Below are 21,262 nucleotides of genomic sequence, written 5' to 3' on the forward strand. Positions count from 1 at the left end.
CCTCTCAACCTGCTTCACCAAGCAGATAATTGACAAGTTAGGCTAGTTATAACTCTAAGTGATTCTCCAGTCTGAACACATCCACCCAGGCTAGCGCTGGAAAAGGAATGCTATAGATGTGGAAACAGATGGAAGAAAGGACAATTCTTATCAGCAATATATACCAGCTTGAAGCACATGTAAAACTACAAACCTTCATAAAAGAGATTGGATCCCTTCTCTATTGCATCAACACAAAGTAACTTTGAAAAAAGCTTTGATTACACTGTCAGCACAGATTGAACCAGATGCACATCAGTACCGAGTGATTGGCATCCAATATGGAGGGAGTGTATGTGTGATAAGGTACTACCTGGTCTTATAAAAAGGTCACATAAATGTAAATTTAACAGCCCCAGGGAGGTTGTTCTGAGAGTGTGTTAGCTGGATGGGCAATACTTTAGCCAGAGAATTTTCATCAGCACTCAAATTTCCCAGTATATTCTGTGATTGCTCCAGCACTTTAGAGCCTAAAGTTGAGGGAACAGAAATCTGGGATTAGTGAGTTGCATTGTGCTTCTACCATTTCTGAGACTGACGAACCTTCTCAGACAGCTTAGTCTCCATTTGCCTGTAGATCAGTTCTGGGGTCCTCACAGCTAGTTTTGATACTAATAAGAGTTTACATTACCTTAAATATATCCTCTGCTTTCTTTCCAAAGGCTCGATGGTTCTGCCTGCTGCCTTCTTTGACAGCAGACTCCAAGTTTGTGAAGAGAGGCCAAAGGTGGTCATTAGAGTGGATAATATAGCCATGAAGTGAGTATTCACCATCTGAGGTCAGGTAGGTATTTACTGAATCTGTATTACTGTAACCTTATGGGAAGAAAACAAATATAACCAGCTTTGTTTCAGTTCTTTACAACTGTCATTTAAGATCTGAAGGCATGCTTTACTGTGTAGCTGTTAAATAGCTAGCAAATCCTGATCTTAAGATCATATTATTTTTTGTACAAAGATTTCTATGAAATAATTCTAAAGGTCTTCTTATTCTTAAAGGAGCAATGTACTTTGTTTATAAAAAGAATTTAGATGCCAGAGGATATAGACAAGCACTGACTTTTTGGGGTGGTTTTTGTTGTTTTTTTTTTTAAACCAGAGTACTTCAGTTACTACACCTGACATTCAATGGAGAGTATCAAAAGTCCCTCATTCTTGACTGTGTTTTTCTTTAGATTATGCCTTCTCCTGCCCTTAAATTCAAGCTTTCTCCAGTATGTTTTGCTTTAGGGCTTTCTCCTTGGTCTTGTCCTCTAACAGAGTTGAAAGCCTCCTTTATTTCCTTTTCTTGGCACTTGACCATTTCAAGTCTTACTATGTAAATGATGCATATGGAAACTTATAATTACATAGTGCAGACTGAAAAAGTTAATCCTAATACTGACTCCCTCACCTACATACACCTTCAAGCACTGTTCCACTTAGGGGCACTAAAATTTAAGCTGTTGTCCATGAAGAGGGACACATTCCAGAGCTCTCCTCATTAAAACCCTGATTCTCTGCTGAAGATTGTGACTCTGCATTGCTGCAGCAGGGAATGGAATTTGGTCCCTATTTTAGATAGAAACATAGAATCATTCAGGTTGGAAGAGACCCTTAAGATCATTGAGTCCAACCGTTAACCTAATACTGCTAAGTCCACCACTAAACCGTGTCCCTAAGCACCATATCTACATAACTTTTAAATATCTCCAAGGATGGGGACTCAACCACTTCCCTGGGCAGCCTGTTCCAATGCGTGATAACCCTTTTGATAAAGAAATTTTTCTTAATATCCAATCTAAACTTCCCCTGGCACAACTTGAGGCCATTTGCCCTCGTTAGATCACTTGCTACTTGGGAGAAGAGACCGACACCCACCTTGCTACAACCTCCTTTCAGGTAGTTGTAGAGAACGGTAAGGTCTCCCCTGAGCCTCCTCTTCTCCAGACTGAACAACCCCAGTTCCCTCAGCCGCACCTCAGAGAACTTGTTCTCTAGACCCTTCACCAGCTTCGTCGCCCTTCTCTGGACACGCTCCAGCACCTCAACGTCTTTCTTGTAGGGAGGAGCCCAAGCCTGAACACAGTATATGAGGTGCGGCCTCACCAGCACCAAGTTCAGGGGGACAATCATTTCCCTGCTCCTGCTGGCCACACTATTTCTGATACAGGCCAGGATGCTATTGGCCTTCCTGGCAACCTGGGCACACTGCTGGCTCATATTCAGCCGGCTGTCAACCAACACTCCCAGGTCCTTTTCTGCCGGGCAGCTTTCCAGCCACTCCTCCCCAGGCCTGTAGCATTGCATGGTGTTGTTATGACCCAAGTGCAGATGGTACGTCTGAGCTATTACACTGCTCCCTGGGACTGCCCACTCAACTTTTTCTTAGACATTTGGTCAGTAATATGTCCAGAGAGCAAAAACAATCTAAGGATTCCTCAAAGTAGACCTGAAGGTGTTCTTTAGATAAAGCCTGCCCCCAAATGAAACAATTCCAGCTACTAATAATGAAAGCAAAGAAGCAACAATCCGTTCCCCTTTCCCCCAAATCCCAGTTACCCACAATATCAGGTCAGACCCTGTGACCTTCAAAGCATCTCTTCCAGTCCTGCATGTCTTTCAGTACTATATGCAGTTGGGGGGAGGAGAAACTAAGTCACCTTGTGGTGTTTTCTCCAGTAATCCAAGAGCAGCACATGCATCAAGGAGTCTTTCTGTTCCACACACAGAGGTTCCAACCTCATTTGCAATATCCACAGCCTTCAGCGGACCTTTATCTTTCAGGTGATCAAACATCTTCAGCTTAGAGGCTACAAACAGAGCCTACAGGTAGGAAAAAAATTGTTAGCATGCTGTGTTTAAAAGACTGCAATCAAGAAGCAAAAGAACTATACCTTTTGCCTAGAATTATTCTACACAACTACTGTTCTTTAAGAAGTGCAACACAGTTTAACAAAACTCCTAAAAACTGCTATACCTTTCCTCCCCTCTCAGAAGGCTTCACTATCTTAGCCAAGTAACAGAATTTTTAACAGAGGTGTTTGGGAAGGAAGGGAACTCGAAATATTCTGGAACACAGCCTACAGATTTCATATGAAGACTACCTCTTTATTCAGATATTTAGGATATCCCCATCTGTAAGTTTGTTCCATAACGTCAAACATTCTTAAGCATCTGAACCAATGCCAAAAGATCAAATTAAATTTGATTTACCCAAAAACGTAAGGAACTGGAAAGCTCCACTAAGGCAATGTAACATCTTCAGTTGCTATAATATCGGTCTTTGTTTAATAAAAATTATGAAAAAAAAAGAATAAAACTTCAGAGCACAACTGTACTACATGTACACCTTAACAGGACATGTACATATGGAATGAGGAAGAGAGAACAGCTAGTGCCTGATGGTGAAGAAAAACCCATGGACAACGCAGCTGTCTAAGTTGAAAAACTTAAGTGAACTCATAGAGATATGCTAAGCAAACCAGAGAGGAAAGTTAATGATATGTGATAATATATACCTCTCCATCTGAAATTAATTTGTAGTTCTGCAGTTTCAGTATTCTGAAACAGTTAAAACACCTAAACCCAAGAAGCTTATGTAGAGCACAAGAGTGGAAGCACACACAGCAATCACAGAATGCATTTCTTTGCAACTGCAGGCAATTCTAACATAATTAAAAATCAAAGGCAGTCAAGGAAAAAAATGGATTGACATTCTGTTTAATAAAAATCAAATGGAGAGAAAGAGATTAACTTTGAGGGGAATGTCTGGTACTGTGTGTCTACATATTTTACCATCTTCATCCTCTTTTTACAGTGTTCTCTGTTACTCTAATAAGAACATAGAGCTGGGATTTATTATAATCCAGGCTTTCACGATACTGAGCCAATTGCATCTAGTCTACAACCATTTGGCTTCTAAGACCTGCCTAATCTTTGGACTGATACCACCTGGAAACTATAAGAACAGGAAAGAGAAGATGAGAAGATAGGGTCAAAAACCTGGCTGACCCAAATCACTCTTTCTACCATTCTGTAATTGTCAGTTCAAGGAGGGGAAAAAAAAAAAAATCAAAGAAGAAAAAACCCCAAAGGTCTGAGTACAGATCAGACTACGCAAATTCAGAACATATTAAGTTTAAGAAAGTATGGTTTAACCCTGATCCCCTCCTGTTCTGCAACAGCAGCTGTATGTAATATAATAGGCAGTAACATCTTCATCTGCAGGAGATTTCACTCTGCTTTATGAAGTCATTGAAAACAACACTCAAGTATCAAAATGAAATAGAACTTGAGAGCTTTTGTGAAACTAAATGCTTTTGTGCTCTTATCCCTATTCTTCAAGTGGAGAGATAATGAGTTTTGTCAGATCACAGGAAGTGTTCATTGCAACTGGTAATTAATTTTACAAAGATCAAAGCCCAGAGGAAAAAAATTTCCCACTAGTTCAACGTTAAACTCAGCACTTCATATTATGACTTTACACTGGATTAGTGGGAAAGGAAAGCTGCTTCTTCTATTTACAGCCTCCCCCGTCTTTCACTGCACAAAACCGAATTCAGCATCACATCACTGTAAACAATGTACAAAATGTACAACAAAATGCTGATGATTCTCCATGTATTTTACTTAAATTGAAGAAATGCTAAGCATAATCTCACCCATTCAAATACATCAAAACTCATTCCCTATGGATACACAAAGAAGTTCTTAAACACAGCAATCTCAAGGCTGCTTTACTCCAAATCTATCAATACTGCTTTGCATACCTGCAAGCAGCACACCCACAGATCTACAGTGACCACACTATGGTCTTCCTTCAGATCCGAGTACAACTTTCCACTGTTTCAGCAAAACCACTGTCCACTGTCTTGCATGTTTCCCCCCCATCCCCCCTCAAATTTGTTATATCTTTAGTTCTAGGTTTGTCATTTCACTGCCACTTTAGCAGTTTTTTCACCTCTTCCTAAACCATGAATGACTTGATGGAGATCAATGATCTGTTAGAATGACTGGTGGTCATTTCTCCTTCACCTTCTTCACTATTGTCTTCACTACACTGGAGCTGTCAGTAGAAAACTTGGCAGCACTTAAAACGTCCAGCTACTTATGTCCCATCACACTTGGCTGCTACACTGAGCATGTGACCTTCTATTTGTAAGCTGTTATATGTGTGTCTCCATCAGATACTGCATGGAGATTATCAGCTAAACATGCCTGGAACATGAAACAGGGTATAAAAAAATAATCTCCTTAATAGGGAATAAAAAAATTAAGATCTTCCACAGAATTCTAATGCTAAGCACTGAAAGTTACAAAGGAAATATAATATTCGTGTCACAGTTTTAAGTCAGCTAAGTTAACTATATTAAATGCTTTCTTTGCAGAGTATATAAAGGTAACTTCCTGCTCGATTGTGCTCTTGTGATCAGTAGGAAAAAAAAAAAATCAAACTTTTTTCCTCTCAACCCAAGAGACAAAAATTTTTATAAAATGGGTACTTGAAATTTCATAGAACAGATAGAAGCAAATACCAAAAAACCCAGTGCTTGCACTGCACCAGAAGTTTCAGCTATCTTAGATTCTCTGGTACTTCAGTGATCCTTTTATACTTATTATTAATACATTCTTACCCCACCTCAAGTATTTCACATTACCTGCTATATATTGAAGGCTAATGAAACAATCGTATCAGTCAGCAATGTAATGAGTAGTTTTATTTTTTCTCTTACCTTTGAAGCTCTAAAACCATCCATCAGTTCTAGAATTTTAGATGGAAGTTTTGCTGCACTTTCCGACACTCCATTCTGATTTTCCAAAGGTACCATAAAACCAGTTCTGACACTAGAACTGGTTTCGGAACTGTAAATAGCTCCTGAGGAGCACGTCCCACTGCTGTCCAACTTACTAGCACCTCTGTGCTCTGTGAAATTTGAAGATTCACTTTCTCCATCACTTAGGTTCTCAAAAGTGTCCACGGAAGGGATAGAGTCATACTTTTTATGTTGTACATTATGTTTAGGGGGTGGATAGTACAATTCTGCTAGCTTTTTGCAGAAGTGATTCAGAGGAAATCCCACCACATTCAAGAAGTCTCCATGGACATACTCAACTAACATTCCACCGAGGGCCTGGATTCCATACCCACCAGCCTTGTCCCTGGGAGAGAGAAAGCAAAAACAACATATATCTAATTAAGGTTAAGAGTAAAGGTAGCACAGAACACAAATAATCAACTAGTACTGCAGAGTCTGGAATAAAGACCAGTGTACTCAAGTTAGAGGTAGATTAAATCTACTAGTTAGGCTCAACACTTCAATTTATAAATCACAGGACTGCTGTTCTTTAACCCCAGCTGGCAACTAAGCACCACACAGCCGCTTGCTGTGTGGTGCTTATACAAGGATCAGTATTTCTACGAAGAGTGAGTAGCCTAAGGTCTTTATGCTTCAGACAGTCCAAGTGCCATAGCCACCTAAGCAGGAGGTACATCAGCTGACTGCAGTCAGATTGTGTTGCCATGGGTTACCCAGCATTCTCCAAGTCCTGGCTAACAAAATGGTAACAGCAAGCATCACTGAGACCAACGTTGCCACTGGGTCACCCAGCTGCATACTGATCCTAGCTCTAGTCCACAAGAGGCTGAAAGGCCTGTAGGAATACGTTAGCTCCAAAAGGAGCTCACACTGAAGAAGACATCTTAGAACTCAAAATGATTTTAGTACGCGTCTTGCAGATCTCAGTCACAGGAATATCTAAAATGAGGATCAGGAAGACAGGACTTTCTTGGGGAGGAGCAACCTATTCAAATACAAAATCCACTACTATCCCATTCGGCCCTATCCAATTCTTGTGTAACCCTCTGAGATACAAGTAGAGTTGTCGTTCACAACACTGTGCTCTTAGATGTCATGGGAATACTAGTAATTTGGCACAGGAATGTATTTTCACAGAAAGTAACCTTGGAAATCTGATTTGTCTTTAGGTGTAATTATGCAAATTCCATGGTGTGGAATGGAAATCCATATAGGCAGATAAGCTGCAATAGACCCAACAATTTTACTGTTCACCTTTAACAAACAAGGCAGTTGTAAGTATGCTTAATACATGATAACACCAGAATCTGAAAGCCTAAATCAGCAAGCTTTGAAACCAAAGGTCAGTCAGTCTCAGATCTATTAACTTCAGATAGTATGGAATTACACAAACTACTTGTGAAAGAAGGTTACTACACAAAGATTGTAGATTTTTCATCTTACAATTTTATCACAGAATGATGATGATAGGGGTTGGAAGGGACCTCTGGAGATCATCTAGTCCAACCCCCCCACCAGAGCAGGTTCACGTGCAGCAGATTGCACAGGAATGCGTCCAGGCGAGTTTTGAATATCTCCAGAGAAGGAGACTCCAAAACCTCTCTGGGCAGCCTGTTCCAGTGCTCTGCCAACCTCAAAGTAAAGAAGTTCCTCCTCATGGTTAGATGGAACTTCCTATGACCAAGTTTCTGCCTGTTACCTCTCGTCCTGTCACTGGGCAGCACTGAAAAAAGACTGGCCCCATCCTCCTGGCACCCACCCCTTCAGTATTTATAAGCATTGATAAGATCCCCCCTCAGTCTTCTCTCCTCCAGACTAAAAAGGCCCAAGTCCCTCAGCCTTTCCTCATGAGAAAGATGTTCCAGTCCCCTAATCATCTTTGTAGCACTTTGCTGTACCCTCTCCAGCAGATGCGGCTTCACCAGGGCAGACTGGAGGGGGAGGATAACCTCCCTTGACCGGCACCCCAGGATGCCATTGGCCTTCTTTGCCACAAGGGCACATTGGTGGCTCATGGTCATCCTGTTGCCCACCAGGACTCCCAGGTCCCTTTCCACAGAGCTGCTCTCCAGCAGGTCAGCCCCTAACCTGTACTGATGCATGGGGTTATTCTGCTCCAGGTGCACTACCCTACACTTGCCTTTGTTGAGAACGAACAAGCTATTTACATTTTTAGAACTTATTTCTGGATTCCCTTTCAGATAGTCTCCTAAGAGAAACAGAGGAATCAGTATCCCAGCAAATGGGATTTTTGAATTGCTATAAACTAGGGAACAGGGCTTTTTCTTTAATCTTGTATTTTAAGCATGACTGTATAGCTTTGTCATTGTTTAAATTATTCCTTCTTTTATAACATACTTCAGACTTACAGCATCTAAATTAGGAATATTAGTCCTATAATATTCCTAATATATCCTATAATAGTCCTATAATATTCCTATAATATATCCTATAATAGACTAAAATATATTTAGCCTAACAACTAAAAAGTCTCTCCATTTTTAAATGAAGTAGCAGTCCAGTAGGATAAAGTCATTCTGGTATATGCTGACAGGGAGGCAAAAAACACTGTGCCCATCAAAAGTAGTGGTATCATACTGCCAGCAAAGACATTAACACAATTGGCCACATCTTGTTTATTTTTATACAGAACTTTACATTCTGGCATTGGATCCTGAGTAGGATTCTCTACTACAGCTACAGCTTCTAGTCCAAAAGCATAAGGCTATGTAATTAGAAACAGTTCCATTGATTTTTCAAAAAGTGTCTTCCATGCTAAAACCCAGAATATATTAGTATTTACACAGTTCTTATAACTATCTCTGGCTAATGTGACTGGCTTTTGTAACTGGATGCTTTTATTAGCACATCACTATAACTTTAAGGCTTCATATATAACACTATGCACAGCGTCAGTTAATTTGCATTATAATAAAAAATACAACTCACTTTAAAGATCTTTTGACAAACAAAAAGATCACTGCTGCAACCGAAGCGTAGGAGATACATGATTTCAGCAGGGATGTGTGCAACATCCACTAATTTTTTTAAAAAAATCAAACCATAAATACAATGGGAGAAAAAAATGTTAAGAAAGAGGTAAAATAGAGGTAACTCTTGAAAAGCACATTTCCTTTATTAGCTGTAGAACTTTAACTTTAGTCATGCCACAAAACAATATATTCCTTTATACAATATTTGAGTTGTCCAATACAGAGCCAATGATCAAATAAATCACTATAGCACTAACGAGCACTGCTGCTCCTACAGATGAAAGGAGATGCTTGGTTGGATTTTAGGTGGGTTTCCAAAGGCAAGAACACATGTATGACAGTTACACATGTGTCTTGACCCATACAGTCACATTAGTAGAAATACAGACAAATTTCAGCCACATTAGACAGAATCCATCTGAGCTAGTGACTGGGCTTCACTAATAGTCAGAAAGATATAAATACATCACTGACAAAATTCATCTTTATTGAAGGAAACATTTCAAGTACATTAGAAGCTGTACACTAATTCCTTGCATCTCTATCAACTATTAGTCAGTTGATTGGATACCCAAGCTTAGTTATCTTCACTTCACAGATCTATAAATTAGACACGTCCCACCTTTAGTTCCTTTAAATATGAAGTTAGTGGTTTTGTAGAGCGGAGACACAAAAACTACTGGCATGACAGAGGTAAGGAGAAGCAGAATTTGATTGCCTATCTCTTGGGAGAGGCAACAGCTAGATGCGCAGTCAGCATACACACATCATGGAACCAGTCAGAAATGCATTTGCATTTGCAAAGGAACTTGCAAAGGAGCAGAGGTAGGCAGGTACAAGAAAAAGATTTGCTAGTAAGTTCTGGTGAATGTAGAACAACTATTACAGAGGAGTCAACTCTAGCGACATGATAGATTAAAAACAATATTCAAAGTTAATTCTAATATAAGAACAGTACAGCTCCCCTTACTTCTGTAATCCTGCACCTGGAAGATTTTTGTTCTTATGCTCTACAAGCGGGTAACCTCAAGCTATCCATGAGCTAATTTGTGCTGTGAGACGGTAATTATTCATAAAATCTAAAAGATATATTTGCTACAGCTTTGAAGGAAATAACTCTTAAGAGAAATCATACAAGGGAAGAAAGTTAGACATTTACATTCTACATTTTATTACTTCATAGTTGTCTGAAACTGCAGAGCTCCAGCCTCTGTAGTCACCTCTTTCCCAGAGTGCAGTAGGGTCCTTTGGTTTCATTGCCACCATTCAGAGCAGAGCTACCAAAAACCACACAGGATCTTCAGACTAGAAGTTGTGAGCAGAGACAGAGGAGGTTGTTCACAAGGGAAAGATTACAAAATAAAAAGCTGGCTCAAAAAGGCTGGCAGAAACTAAGTCTACTCATTACACAAGCCCAAAACAGTTAGGATTACCATGGTCCAGCCCTCTTTCTACAGAGAGTCAGAAAAGGAGGAAGAGATCCTGCCAGCAGGCAGAAAATCCTTGGCTGGAGAGAGAACAGGAATAAAACAGAAAGGGAAAGACCACCTTTCTGCAGCCAAAGTTTTTGAGGCTTTTTATAGCCTCATCACAGTCTGCCTTGAGATAGTGCTTTTCCTTCCTCCTTTGTTCATACTTTAAGTCAGCTATATACTTTCAGAATTAGTTCCTGTGTCACCAGTGACTGACTTTTAAAATACTATATGCCAATTTTGTCCTTGCTATAAAAAGAACTCAAGCCAATCCTCAACAGCAGACAAGAGTCAATTTTATTTTAATTTTTCATGTGATCATTGTCTTTATGGTTTCACAAAATTAAGTTGCCATTAAAAAAAGAAACAAATGGTCACTTGAACTGCAATAGTGTTCAGAAAAACCTGTATGCACATAAATGTGTAACCAGTATGGGTGGCCATGGAGGAGGGGACAAAAAACCAAACAAAAAACCCCATGAGAGACTTTTCCTTACTGTTTTGCAAAATTTATAGGACACTATATTTAGTAGTTCCTTCCCATGGCCAGAGCAAATGCTTCCTATCCTCTTGATTATACGAATGAAGATTGATTGGCTTCTGCTCCAGAGAATAATGAGATACAGTCTCTTAACCTTTGGTCCCTGAGAAACCCTTGCTGTCACACACCCTGTTTAGCAGAATGAGCAGAACTACCCAGTGCTGCTCATGAGCCATTTTCTGCAGCACAGCACTGCTAAAGCTTATTTTCTTCCAGAGGAAATAATCAGAATATTCCAAAATATTTTTCAACCTGGCATTCTTCCTAAAAATCCATAGTCATTTCTCCTTCAAACTGCAACTTTCTGATCAGCTGCACACTAAAGATCACCTTCCAAAAAACTAACTAGGAATTTGTTGCAAACTGTATTCTTGCCGTAAGATTCTTCTCTGCATAATCCAATTTTGCTTCAGTCTCTTTAATAAGCTGGGGATCTTACATGTTCAGAAAGTATGCCTCATTTATACATAAGCACTTAAATAAATCCAAAGTCTACACTGGTTCGTCTTTCCCCAATAAAACATGACTGTATTGTTTTATAGCACAGATGAATGTAAAACATACCACGACTGATATTCTCACACAGTCAGAATAGAAGTTACAGAGCCAAAAGTTCACCTCAGATCACCAGATATGCAGTCCATAGTGCTAACTACAGCCTGATTTGCCTTCACTAAGCTTCAGGTAACACAGAGGAAAATCAAATTCCATAAAGTCACAAACATTCCCTTGTTGTCTCCAAATAAGTACTTTTTTTTTAAACAATCTAGTTAACTTCATCTTAGGAGTAGCTAGGTATTCTGTTCTCATCCTATTTCTTCTGTGAAATCAATGCTGTCTCTAAGTAGTATATTGCAAAGATAGAGAAAACACATAAGCTCAGAGACAATTATGGCATAAAAACACATATAAGCTGTCCACAAGAAAAAGTGAAAATTAAGTTGGCATTTCTTGCATCAGAGCAGTGCAATTTTGATAAACTAAATAAATCAAGTTCTAGCTTCTTTAAGGAAAGTTCTCCAATACCCTGATTATCCAATACTCACTCTATTCACCTGTTTTATAACGAGAACTATCCATTGTCTCAGGTATCCAAGTTCCCTGAACATGTCTGTTAGCAGAGAGGTAATTTTATACTGCATGAGTGCTTGCTCTAATCCAGAGTATTTCAACAGTCTTCACTTTCCCTGGAGGAATGATAGTTCTAGACAAGAACAGCATGCCCACTTTGCATCACCCATACTATCATTTTCATACATACACAGCAAAATTTCACAGAACACAGGACAAAACGTTTTATGCTTGTGGCTAATAACGTACCCTAAGGCCTACTCTTAAGGACTGTGTGATAGCTTCAGGGTCTTACTTACATTGGCTCCCCACTATGAATGTACTCCCATAAGAGCTCTTCAGACAGGTCAGAAAATTTTACTTTAGTCTCTTCATAGAAATCAGTGATTTCTGTCTCTAGCCGATTATCTACAGAAAGGAAGAGGTCTTATTAGAAACAGATATTGTAGTTTAGAGAGCATAACATCTCAGTTTTATTTCAGTTCATATTTATTTTATGTTTTTGCTTGGCAAAAATTAAAGATACTACACAGATTATGAAATGACTAATAATGCTCTTTAGGGACAGTGGACTCATAACTTCCCCCAAAAGTAAAAGCTTGCATTTTCAACCTCTGCAGTCCTGTCTTGCAGCTAACATGTTGCTCTCCCTCTGTGGGATGCACTCTTAAATTAACGATGCTTATGCAGAGCTAGCCTACAGATCCAGCACTAAGTACAAAGAAGACTACAAACACCCTTCTAACTTTATGACTCTTGACAAAGAACTCTTAACAACACATCATAGTTAAACATGTAGCTGTTACAAATGCTTGAATGTGAATGTACAGCTGTATCTGTACTGCAGACTCAGGCATCCCGCAGTCCCATCAGTAACCATCAGTGTCATTTTCATATCATCTCTCAAGAAATAACAAGATTATTTCAGACTTCTGTATCTAGAAGTGGTTGAGAGAAGGCCAGAGATGCAATAAAGTACTGCACACCCAGGTGTGGACCCTGTTGCATGTGGTACACTGTGAATCTGGTATCATTGCGAATGGAGGCTTTTCCAAAACGTGTTTAAAAGGAAACAGCCTTGCACAAATGAGTGTGCACGTTACAGATTATTAGTTTTCTCTACTCTTTCCTATAAAAATCAAGGTCAGCACCTCCTGTTACTGCTGTTCTGATAGCAGTGGAAATTCTTGAGGAGGAATAAGAAAGATCCACAATACAGACCAAGGGAAGAATACTAACCAACTAACCAATGGTGATAGTGTTGAAAAAACATTTAATGACCCAGCTGAAATAAAGCTGTTGTATATGAAGACAGATTACTGTATCTTTGGTTTTTTTATGAATACTGAATCAGCTCAAGATGAGAATTTCCTCTGTAACATATATGTGGTACTTAACAGCAGCACTGTAATTATAAACTAAAACTAAAAACGTATTCTAGAAGACTATTCCATTGATTGCATCACTTGGGGAATATACAGACTTATGGTATTTTTATTCATCTAAGTATGACATGGCTTAAATTTGTAAACTTCAAATGAGACATGCTGTCATAGCATCAGTACTGCAGCTGTGTAAACTTTTACTGTCTTCCTAGAGTAAACAATGAAAGGCATTATTATTCTTGCTGGATTGCTCACAGGAACCCCTTGATAACGTGTTTTATTTCTTTTGCAGCAGCTCTCTTTCTACCATACTAGCATATTAGTAAGGGTACTGGATCACTGACTATTTCTGTTACAAGAGTTAAGAGCAATCATTCCAGTAAAGATTAAAAGCTGTAAATAATTTGTCTATGGAAAGAGTATGTCCAGTGAAATTTCAGAGAAACAATCCTTGCAAAAGTTCCACTAAAAGAGTATTGGCATAATAATCAGAGGAAGTCCCTCAAATGAAATACTCCTCAAATTATATTAATGGTACAGTTATCATAAAACCCACTTGCTTACTATGTAAATTATCTAATAAAGAACATCGATGTATTACTCCCCACAGTTCATTAACAGTCTGAGGCATTAAGCCATTACTTTACTCATCCCCTAAAAATCAGCTCTAAATCTTCCCTTATTTACTGAAAAATGAAGTAACTACAGATACAGCAACAGCTTGTATTCATCAGCTAGTGTAAATAGAAAGTTGGTATGGATCAGATTCTGCTCAGTCACACAGTTTGTAGTGCCTTACTTGAAATTCATTTAGAATATTTCCACAGTGTACACTGGTCTTTTAATTAGTCCCATAGCTTTCACAGACAGTATTTCTAAAGTCTATTGTATTTTGTCATCCTCCTTCCTGGGTGAAAACTGAATACAGTAAGAAGGTTGGCTTTTGTGAGGAGTTTTTCATTTATATATTGATAAGGTAATTCTCATCTTGAGTAGGAAGCTAATTCAGACTGTATATGAAAAATTTCCATGCTGTTTCTTCACTTGTACAAGTCCTTATGAGAATAATTTTTAATGAAAATACTGAGTTTTAATAAAATGACACATGTACCTTTACTGCTGCAATGTATAATAGCCACTCCTGTGAACACACTGTGCTCTTTTCCACTCAACCTGTCAGGGAAAAAATGTGCATTAAGCAACATTTTTATGAAATCTGTCATGTGCAAAAATGTTCTACATGATTATGTTACTACAGCCTAAGAAACAGAACATTCCATTAATACGCTACTTGATGGCTCTGACATGTATTCTAAATAAATACATTTTATTTTATTTTTTTATTTCAATTATAGGTGAAAAGACATTGGCAAAACTAAAAAATACTATCAAGACATTCAGTCATTTCAAGTCTCCAAAATCTCACATGTATTAATGTCTACAATTTGGAAAAGTAGTCCATGGTATCAGCTTATTTAGTGTACATAGAGAGAAGTGACTATTTCAGACACATAAGAAAAAGCCAATCAGCATAAACACTACCATTACAGGCACCTTCACTGAAAGCTGGCGATAAATAGCTAGGTGATGCAACTTAGACTAAACAGGTGATAGGCAACTAGGTCTTAGGTGTTCATTTCATCCAGACTAGTCCCCAGGGATCCAATGGCAAGCCAGAGTAACAGATGCAGAGTGTAGGGGCAGAGAGCCGGTTACTTACTCCAGACCCATGTGCTCTCTCTTGCAGTGGCTCCAGAGCGCCACACTGTGGCCGATTAATTTTGAGGGCTTTACGTTTATTAATCTAATGTGTAAGCAATGGAAGTATAATAAATAGCTTTGAAGAGACTAAGTAAGGAATAGTCTCCTAGAGATTAGCCAGGCTATTATTTGATGTGATGAGAAGCATCTCACACTCTAACTGTCCCCCACAAGCTTCCACATAATTAATTGTAAGATGAAACAGTGAGTGAAAATTTTAATCTGACACCTTGGATATATGCAAATATACATCTTGTCTGCATTTTTTCCCGTTCACATAGAACAGGATTAAGAGGAGTTCTAAACCCCTAAATTTTAAGTGCATTTTATCCATGATTAAGAGACTGACCTACTGAACTTAAAAAATCTGCCAAAACATTTGTGTGTTAGAAGTAGACTAAGAGCTGTTAAAAAAAAAAAAAAGTACTATTTTTGAACTAACCAAACTTGGCATGATTTCAGGCAAAAACAGTTGTGAGAAATCTCTTGACAGACAGACTCCTTTGGGAATCTCCTAATAACATATGCTGCTGTCACTTTTTTATTTTAAGACTACTACTTTTAAGTTAGTAACATGCCACAAAGGATCAAAAATTCAGCCTAAGTCATCAATGAAAAAAAAAAAATCTATCTAAAATAGACTTACAGAGCAAAACTCCAAAAACTACCAAGCCACCTGTATTCTCTCTTTAGGAGATGCGTGAGTTAGAACGTAAACAACTGGTGAAACAAGCAGTGCACCTTTTTTGTATTACCCCCATAAAACATAGTCATGACTAGTCGATCCATCATATCCTTCAGAAAGGAGGTGACTAGAGTTATTTAGTTGGTGTTTCTTAAAAAGAGAGAGTGCTACAAGATAACATTAAGCTTGTAAGGAAAAGTATCCTTTAGCAAAAAAGCAGAAGCCTCAAAAAACATCAGCCCACCATCCATGGAGAACACTGATGGAAGTAGATTTTTCTTCCTTGGTTAAACTATAGAATTTAAAGCAATTGTCCACGGACACATATCACCATGTACTTTATTGTACATGCAATACTCTTCCATTAAATGTCAAGTCTCAAAACACTTCTATGATGGTTCTGTCCTCTTTCCCATCATGATTTCCCTCCGTATCTCCCCTTCCTGTAGCAGCTGCAGTATACATACAGTCTTGTGGTAAGTCACTCAGAAAACTAATCCAAGTGAAAACAAAATGGTGCATTATGTCCCTGATCAGCTTCCTAAAGTGAGGGGGCAACAGCAAGCAGCTGTGGGTAACAAAGCAGGCCTAACTTTTTCAGTTGCAGAATTGGTTTACACTATTTAGAAATGATTGAAAAATTAGTGTCCACAGAGTTCTTCAATATACATCAAAGAATCTGTACAGCTCCTTTTAAAACAGCTTAATATACACATTTGGTATCTTACTTAAAACTACACACCTTGACAGCATCCTATACGCATCTTGCTTATCAACTGGTTTCTCCAGGATCTGCTCATCCACAGTCTAAAATAGAAAGACAGAGTGAGTGTGCTACTTTTTCTCACTTTTCAGAAACTGAGGTCAGAAATGATGTTTAAACCACCATTTCAGCCAGGGCTTCAAACACGAGTCTACTGAGTAGAGCAAGAAGCACAGATACTTTGGTAGCACACGTAATTTAGTGTCAAGCACGAGTGCAACGCTCTACCATCCAATGGCTGCAGCTCTCAAACAAAACAGTAATTAACTTCTTATGTCCTTAACCATTCACTGTCTCTGTGGAGATGACAGGTATAAAGCGATGCCTGCTAGAAGGCACAACACTGAACAGTTCACATAATCTGGACTTCTTGACAGTCAACAGTTGCCCTAGAACAGAATTTCCATGACATGCTAGAGGATCCAAGGCAATACTTATGCAATACTAGCATCTCTGCAAAAACAGCAGCAAGGCTTCTAGCACTCAAGATACCAAAAATTGTCTTGTTGGGAAAAAACCCTAAAAGCCACACCCACAAAATCCAAAAGACCCATCAAATTGCAGGTATAACTACTCAGTGAAGACAGTTTTCAAACTTTAACTTTTTTAAAGATACAAGGATTTTCTACACTTGTCATAAAAAAACCAATGCTAAACCATGTAAGACTTCTTACCACAATAGTGTCTGCTCCTATGACAACATCAGGTGTTCTCAGGTGTTTCTGCAAAGGCATAGAGAAAGAAGATAGTTCTCAAAAGAGTAGAAAGAAAAAAACCTTTTAAAATTTAAGGTAAAAAACCATAAATTTGCTGGTTTACAGGTAGGGCTTTACACTGACCTGAAAACAAGGCACTTGTTTCTCCTTTTGCACTGTTTACAAAATAGTAATCATTTATATCACCATAAAAGTGAAGAAAACAAGAGGCTTGAGCAGACCATGCTCAGGTCATGATTTTTCCCAAATATGTTACTGATGAACAAATGCATTCAGTAAAGAACCTACTGTATTCTCAAAGATCAACCTGATCTTAAAGGTGGCATACAGAATTCCTTTAAAGGAAGTGCCCAGTGTATGGAAGTCAGGGAGTACAGCTGTGAAGCCCTCTAGGATCATTTTTCCAAGCCAAGTTTTGCTGAAAAAAACTTTCTTTAGCAACACTTTGCTTATCTCTCCCAAAAGGGAACACATACAGTCTGTTTTGGGGAACTGAGAGGTAGGGGTATAAAGACTTCCTTATAGCCTTTTCTTGGCTTTAAACTGTAATCTGTTCTTATAGTTGAGTTTTGATTTATGAGGTACATAGTTATTATTTAACACAGCAAGACAGGAAATTTGTCTGTAGCTGTGATCAGTATATTAAAAACTTTGTAGGGAGGTGATTCTTCTATAGAAAGGCTGTTGATGTGCTTTAAATAGTAGAACTAATTAAAGCTATCATTAAAAAAATCTTGTAGGAAGAAACATCTTGAAAACCACTGAACTAGCATTATTGCCAGCATAGTGTTTTGCAACGAAAGCCTAACGTAAGTCAGTTAGCGAGGTTGGGTTTAAAATCCACTCTCCTAATGTAGCACAGTTCTCTGAAAAGAAGTCGACGGAAACCTGGATAACGATTTACATTGCAGATCATGCAATATTTGCTTTGAAGAATGGTGACATCTGGCAACATTGTTGGTTTGAAGTATTCGACATTCCTTTTCTGCCATCAGTATAGGTTCGAAAAACATACTCCTCTCTTTCAGAGCTACATTATTAAGAAATTATCGTGGTACATTTTGTGGGATCTAATCAGCTAGACTTCTAAAGAGGTTCTGGTAGAGAACAGCCTATGTGCTCAAACATAGCCATCACAACCAAGGACAGAAGTCAAATATGCCACTGATGGTATAAGTTGTACCACTGGTTTTGATAATATTTAGGATACAAAACAGACGCCTTGACTACAGAACCTGCATAACATCAGCTTCTCCCTTCTTAAAATGAAATTGCCCATTTATTTCTCCACAATGCTTTAAAACAGAATGTGTCTTCTTTTTCTGCTTTCCTCCAGCACCTCTATACTCAAAAATTCTGAGCTATTCTCTTGTCACAACTGTTCAACTGAAATACTGTTCAATGAAAGCTACAGCAAAGCACTGGATTCACATCAGTGTGTTTGCCCATAGAATCTGCCTCCACAGTCAACAAATACCTGGAATGAACAGGTACGATCGTGTGTCAGGATAAGTTCCAGACACACACCTGAGTGTTGGAAGATATATACTACCAAGTATATATCCCAAGTGAGAGTAGGTACGCTGCTGACAAGAGATGCAGGCCACTTGTGTTTATGGCAAGGCTGAACTGCAGGCATGAGACCTTCTTTTGATTAGGTGAGTTAATTTCAGTAAGCTATCTTTCACAAATGACATAAAACTTCCATTTCCCTTTGGGGGGGAAATACACTCAGAAATCACCTAAGAAGTACATGTAAATTAAGTCACAGTAAGACACACCACTTAAAGACAAAAATCTCATTGCCGAAATAGCTGGTAACTTACTACATGCATTCTGTTTGCTACTTCCAGAGCCTTCTGTTTTGCTGTTTCCACAGCATACTCATAAGGGGCTGCAAAAGATGACTTTTCAAGCGTCTCCTTAAACCAGGATGGAACTACCTCAAACCGCAGGCCCTGTAACAAAGGAAAGCAATGCAGTCAACCTAATCTTGTTATTAAAGGTTGTTCCCAAGACACATTAAGCAAGTGACAAATTTGATTTTTGCTCTTTCCACTTTAACACATCCCCCCCCTTACCTCAAACACATAGAGGAAAAAACAGTCCTTTTATTAGTGTTTGGTATAAACATATCATTTGCAAGCAGTCCAAAACAAAAAACCCAATCAGAAAGAAGTTTTAAACTGGTGTGCTTACTTGATTTTACCCTTACTATTTATTAGAACCTAACTGCATTAGTAATTTCACCATTCTTCTCCTGTAATAATCTAACAGTATAAAACTTACGCACTTCATAAACGGACTATTCTACTACTGGGTTTATTTTAATTTAACCCATCCATAGCACTACTTGTGCACCGGAAGTACACATTCCTACAGGAGCTTTACCACCCACACTTTTATGTTATTATACATGTGATAAACAGAAAACAAGAAGAGCCAGTTTCTGTATGTTTTTTTCAAAAACCTATTCTTCCTAATTCTTGCCTCCAGGTTATACCTGTAAATTTACTACACCCAGCAGGCACATTATGTTTCTAATAACTTGGTGCATCCTTGAACCTTAGCACTACTCCACATCTCTGTATTTTGAAAAGAATATACTTTTTCCCATTTAAGTTCAACTTCTCCCATGAAGAAGAATAACACTAAGCAATCTAAATCAGATGCATTATAATAAAGCGCCGTTCAATAGCCTCCTGCAGCCCGCCCAGTGAGGTAGCCGTGTTCCTCCACAGGGGCTCCACAGAGGTCATGGCTGCCTCTGTGCGCCACAAGTGCTTTGCAGAAAGGAGACAGCTACCTTATTTCCACTGCCCACCCCTTCCTCCCCGATACTAATCCCATGAAGTTTTCATACGTTTCAGAAGCCTAAGTCAAATTTTCCAAAGTTTAGGTATTAAGTATCTAAAGTAAGGGCAACAGAAGTACATTTTTAATTACTGCAGTCTATTGTAAGACTTTCCAAACTTTTCTGTTATACGCCAGAAGTCATTATGTTGGCATTTTTCAGCCTGAGCAAGTCTTTTGTTTGTTGGATTACACCACCTCCCTGCCAGCAGAACACTCTAATCCACTCTCATATTAAACCCATCATACACAGAACTGACACGCGCGTTATTTGCTTACAGAGAAAACCTGACCAGGAAGAACGGGGAGTGGCTAACAAAAATAAGAAGATTACGTGCAAGCCGGCGCGCAGCTCGGGGGACGGAAAGGCGGCGGCAGCCGGCCGGCCTCGCGGGCCGCAAGCTCCGACGCCCCCGGCTCCGCACGCCGCTGCCCAGGCTGGCAGGCGGGCGCGGCCGCGGGGAAGCCCGGCGGCTGCACTGCCGCCATCGCCCCCCAGACGAGACACCCAGCTGCGGCAGAAGGCACGGCCCGGGCTTGTACCCGCCTGTGCCACCAGCCCCCGGGAGCTGACGGGCGGGAGGGCCGGGAGGCGGCGGGCCCCGCAGGCCCGGGCCAGGGGGCCGCGGCCCGCGCAGCCCGCAGCGCCCGCGGCTGGGGGGCCGGAGGGGCAGCACCGCCGGCCTTCTCCCCCGCCCAGGCGAGGCGAGCGGCCCGCCCGCACTCACCACGTTGGTGAGGATCTCCTGCCGGCGCGGCGAGGCGCTGGCCAGCACCACCCTCTTGCTGACCAGCTTCCCCAGCACCGGGTTCAACACCATGGCGGCCGCCGCACCCCCGCCTCCCGCTCCGCGCAGATCGGGGCGGGAGAGGGTGGCGGCGGCCTTATACGGCGCCGCGGCCGCGGGGAGGAGCCGGGCGGGGACCGTCCCAGCCAGCCGCGGAGGCCTCGCGGGGCGAAGGCGGGTGGGTAGGCCCCGGCCCCGGGGAGGGGAGGGGGTTCGGCCGGCCCGCCCGCCCGCCCCCTGGGCCCCGCCGGCCGCGGCCTCGCGGAAGTCGGCCTGCGCCGCGAAGGGGCTCGGCGTGTGAGAGACGGGCCTCGGCAGCCGCGCTGCTGCGAGGGGTAGGGCAGCTCCGGGGGAAGGTGCAGCTGTACCGGTAGCAGCTGTACACCACCTAACGGCA

At 40.3% G+C, this 21,262-nt stretch overlaps 1 protein-coding gene across 2 annotated transcripts in view; it reads right to left on the reverse strand.

Annotated features, from left to right (window-relative positions):
* Positions 1–20,898, reverse strand: part of ASMTL (acetylserotonin O-methyltransferase like) — a 31,563-nt gene extending 10,665 nt beyond the window's left edge. For both annotated transcript variants that reach the window (XM_059835598.1, XM_059835605.1), the window contains exons 1-9: positions 20,806–20,898; positions 19,051–19,182; positions 17,183–17,230; positions 16,488–16,552; positions 14,411–14,472; positions 12,214–12,322; positions 5,754–6,180; positions 2,682–2,844; positions 671–855 (exon numbers count right to left, since the gene is read on the reverse strand). In XM_059835598.1, the coding sequence (XP_059691581.1) occupies positions 671–855; positions 2,682–2,844; positions 5,754–6,180; positions 12,214–12,322; positions 14,411–14,472; positions 16,488–16,552; positions 17,183–17,230; positions 19,051–19,182; positions 20,806–20,898 (1,284 nt within the window). The remainder of the gene's footprint in view (positions 1–670; positions 856–2,681; positions 2,845–5,753; positions 6,181–12,213; positions 12,323–14,410; positions 14,473–16,487; positions 16,553–17,182; positions 17,231–19,050; positions 19,183–20,805) is intronic.
* Positions 20,899–21,262: the final 364 nt, after the last annotated feature.

This window comes from Gavia stellata, chromosome 1, assembly GCF_030936135.1.
Source record: "Gavia stellata isolate bGavSte3 chromosome 1, bGavSte3.hap2, whole genome shotgun sequence".
NCBI lineage: Eukaryota > Metazoa > Chordata > Aves > Gaviiformes > Gaviidae > Gavia > Gavia stellata.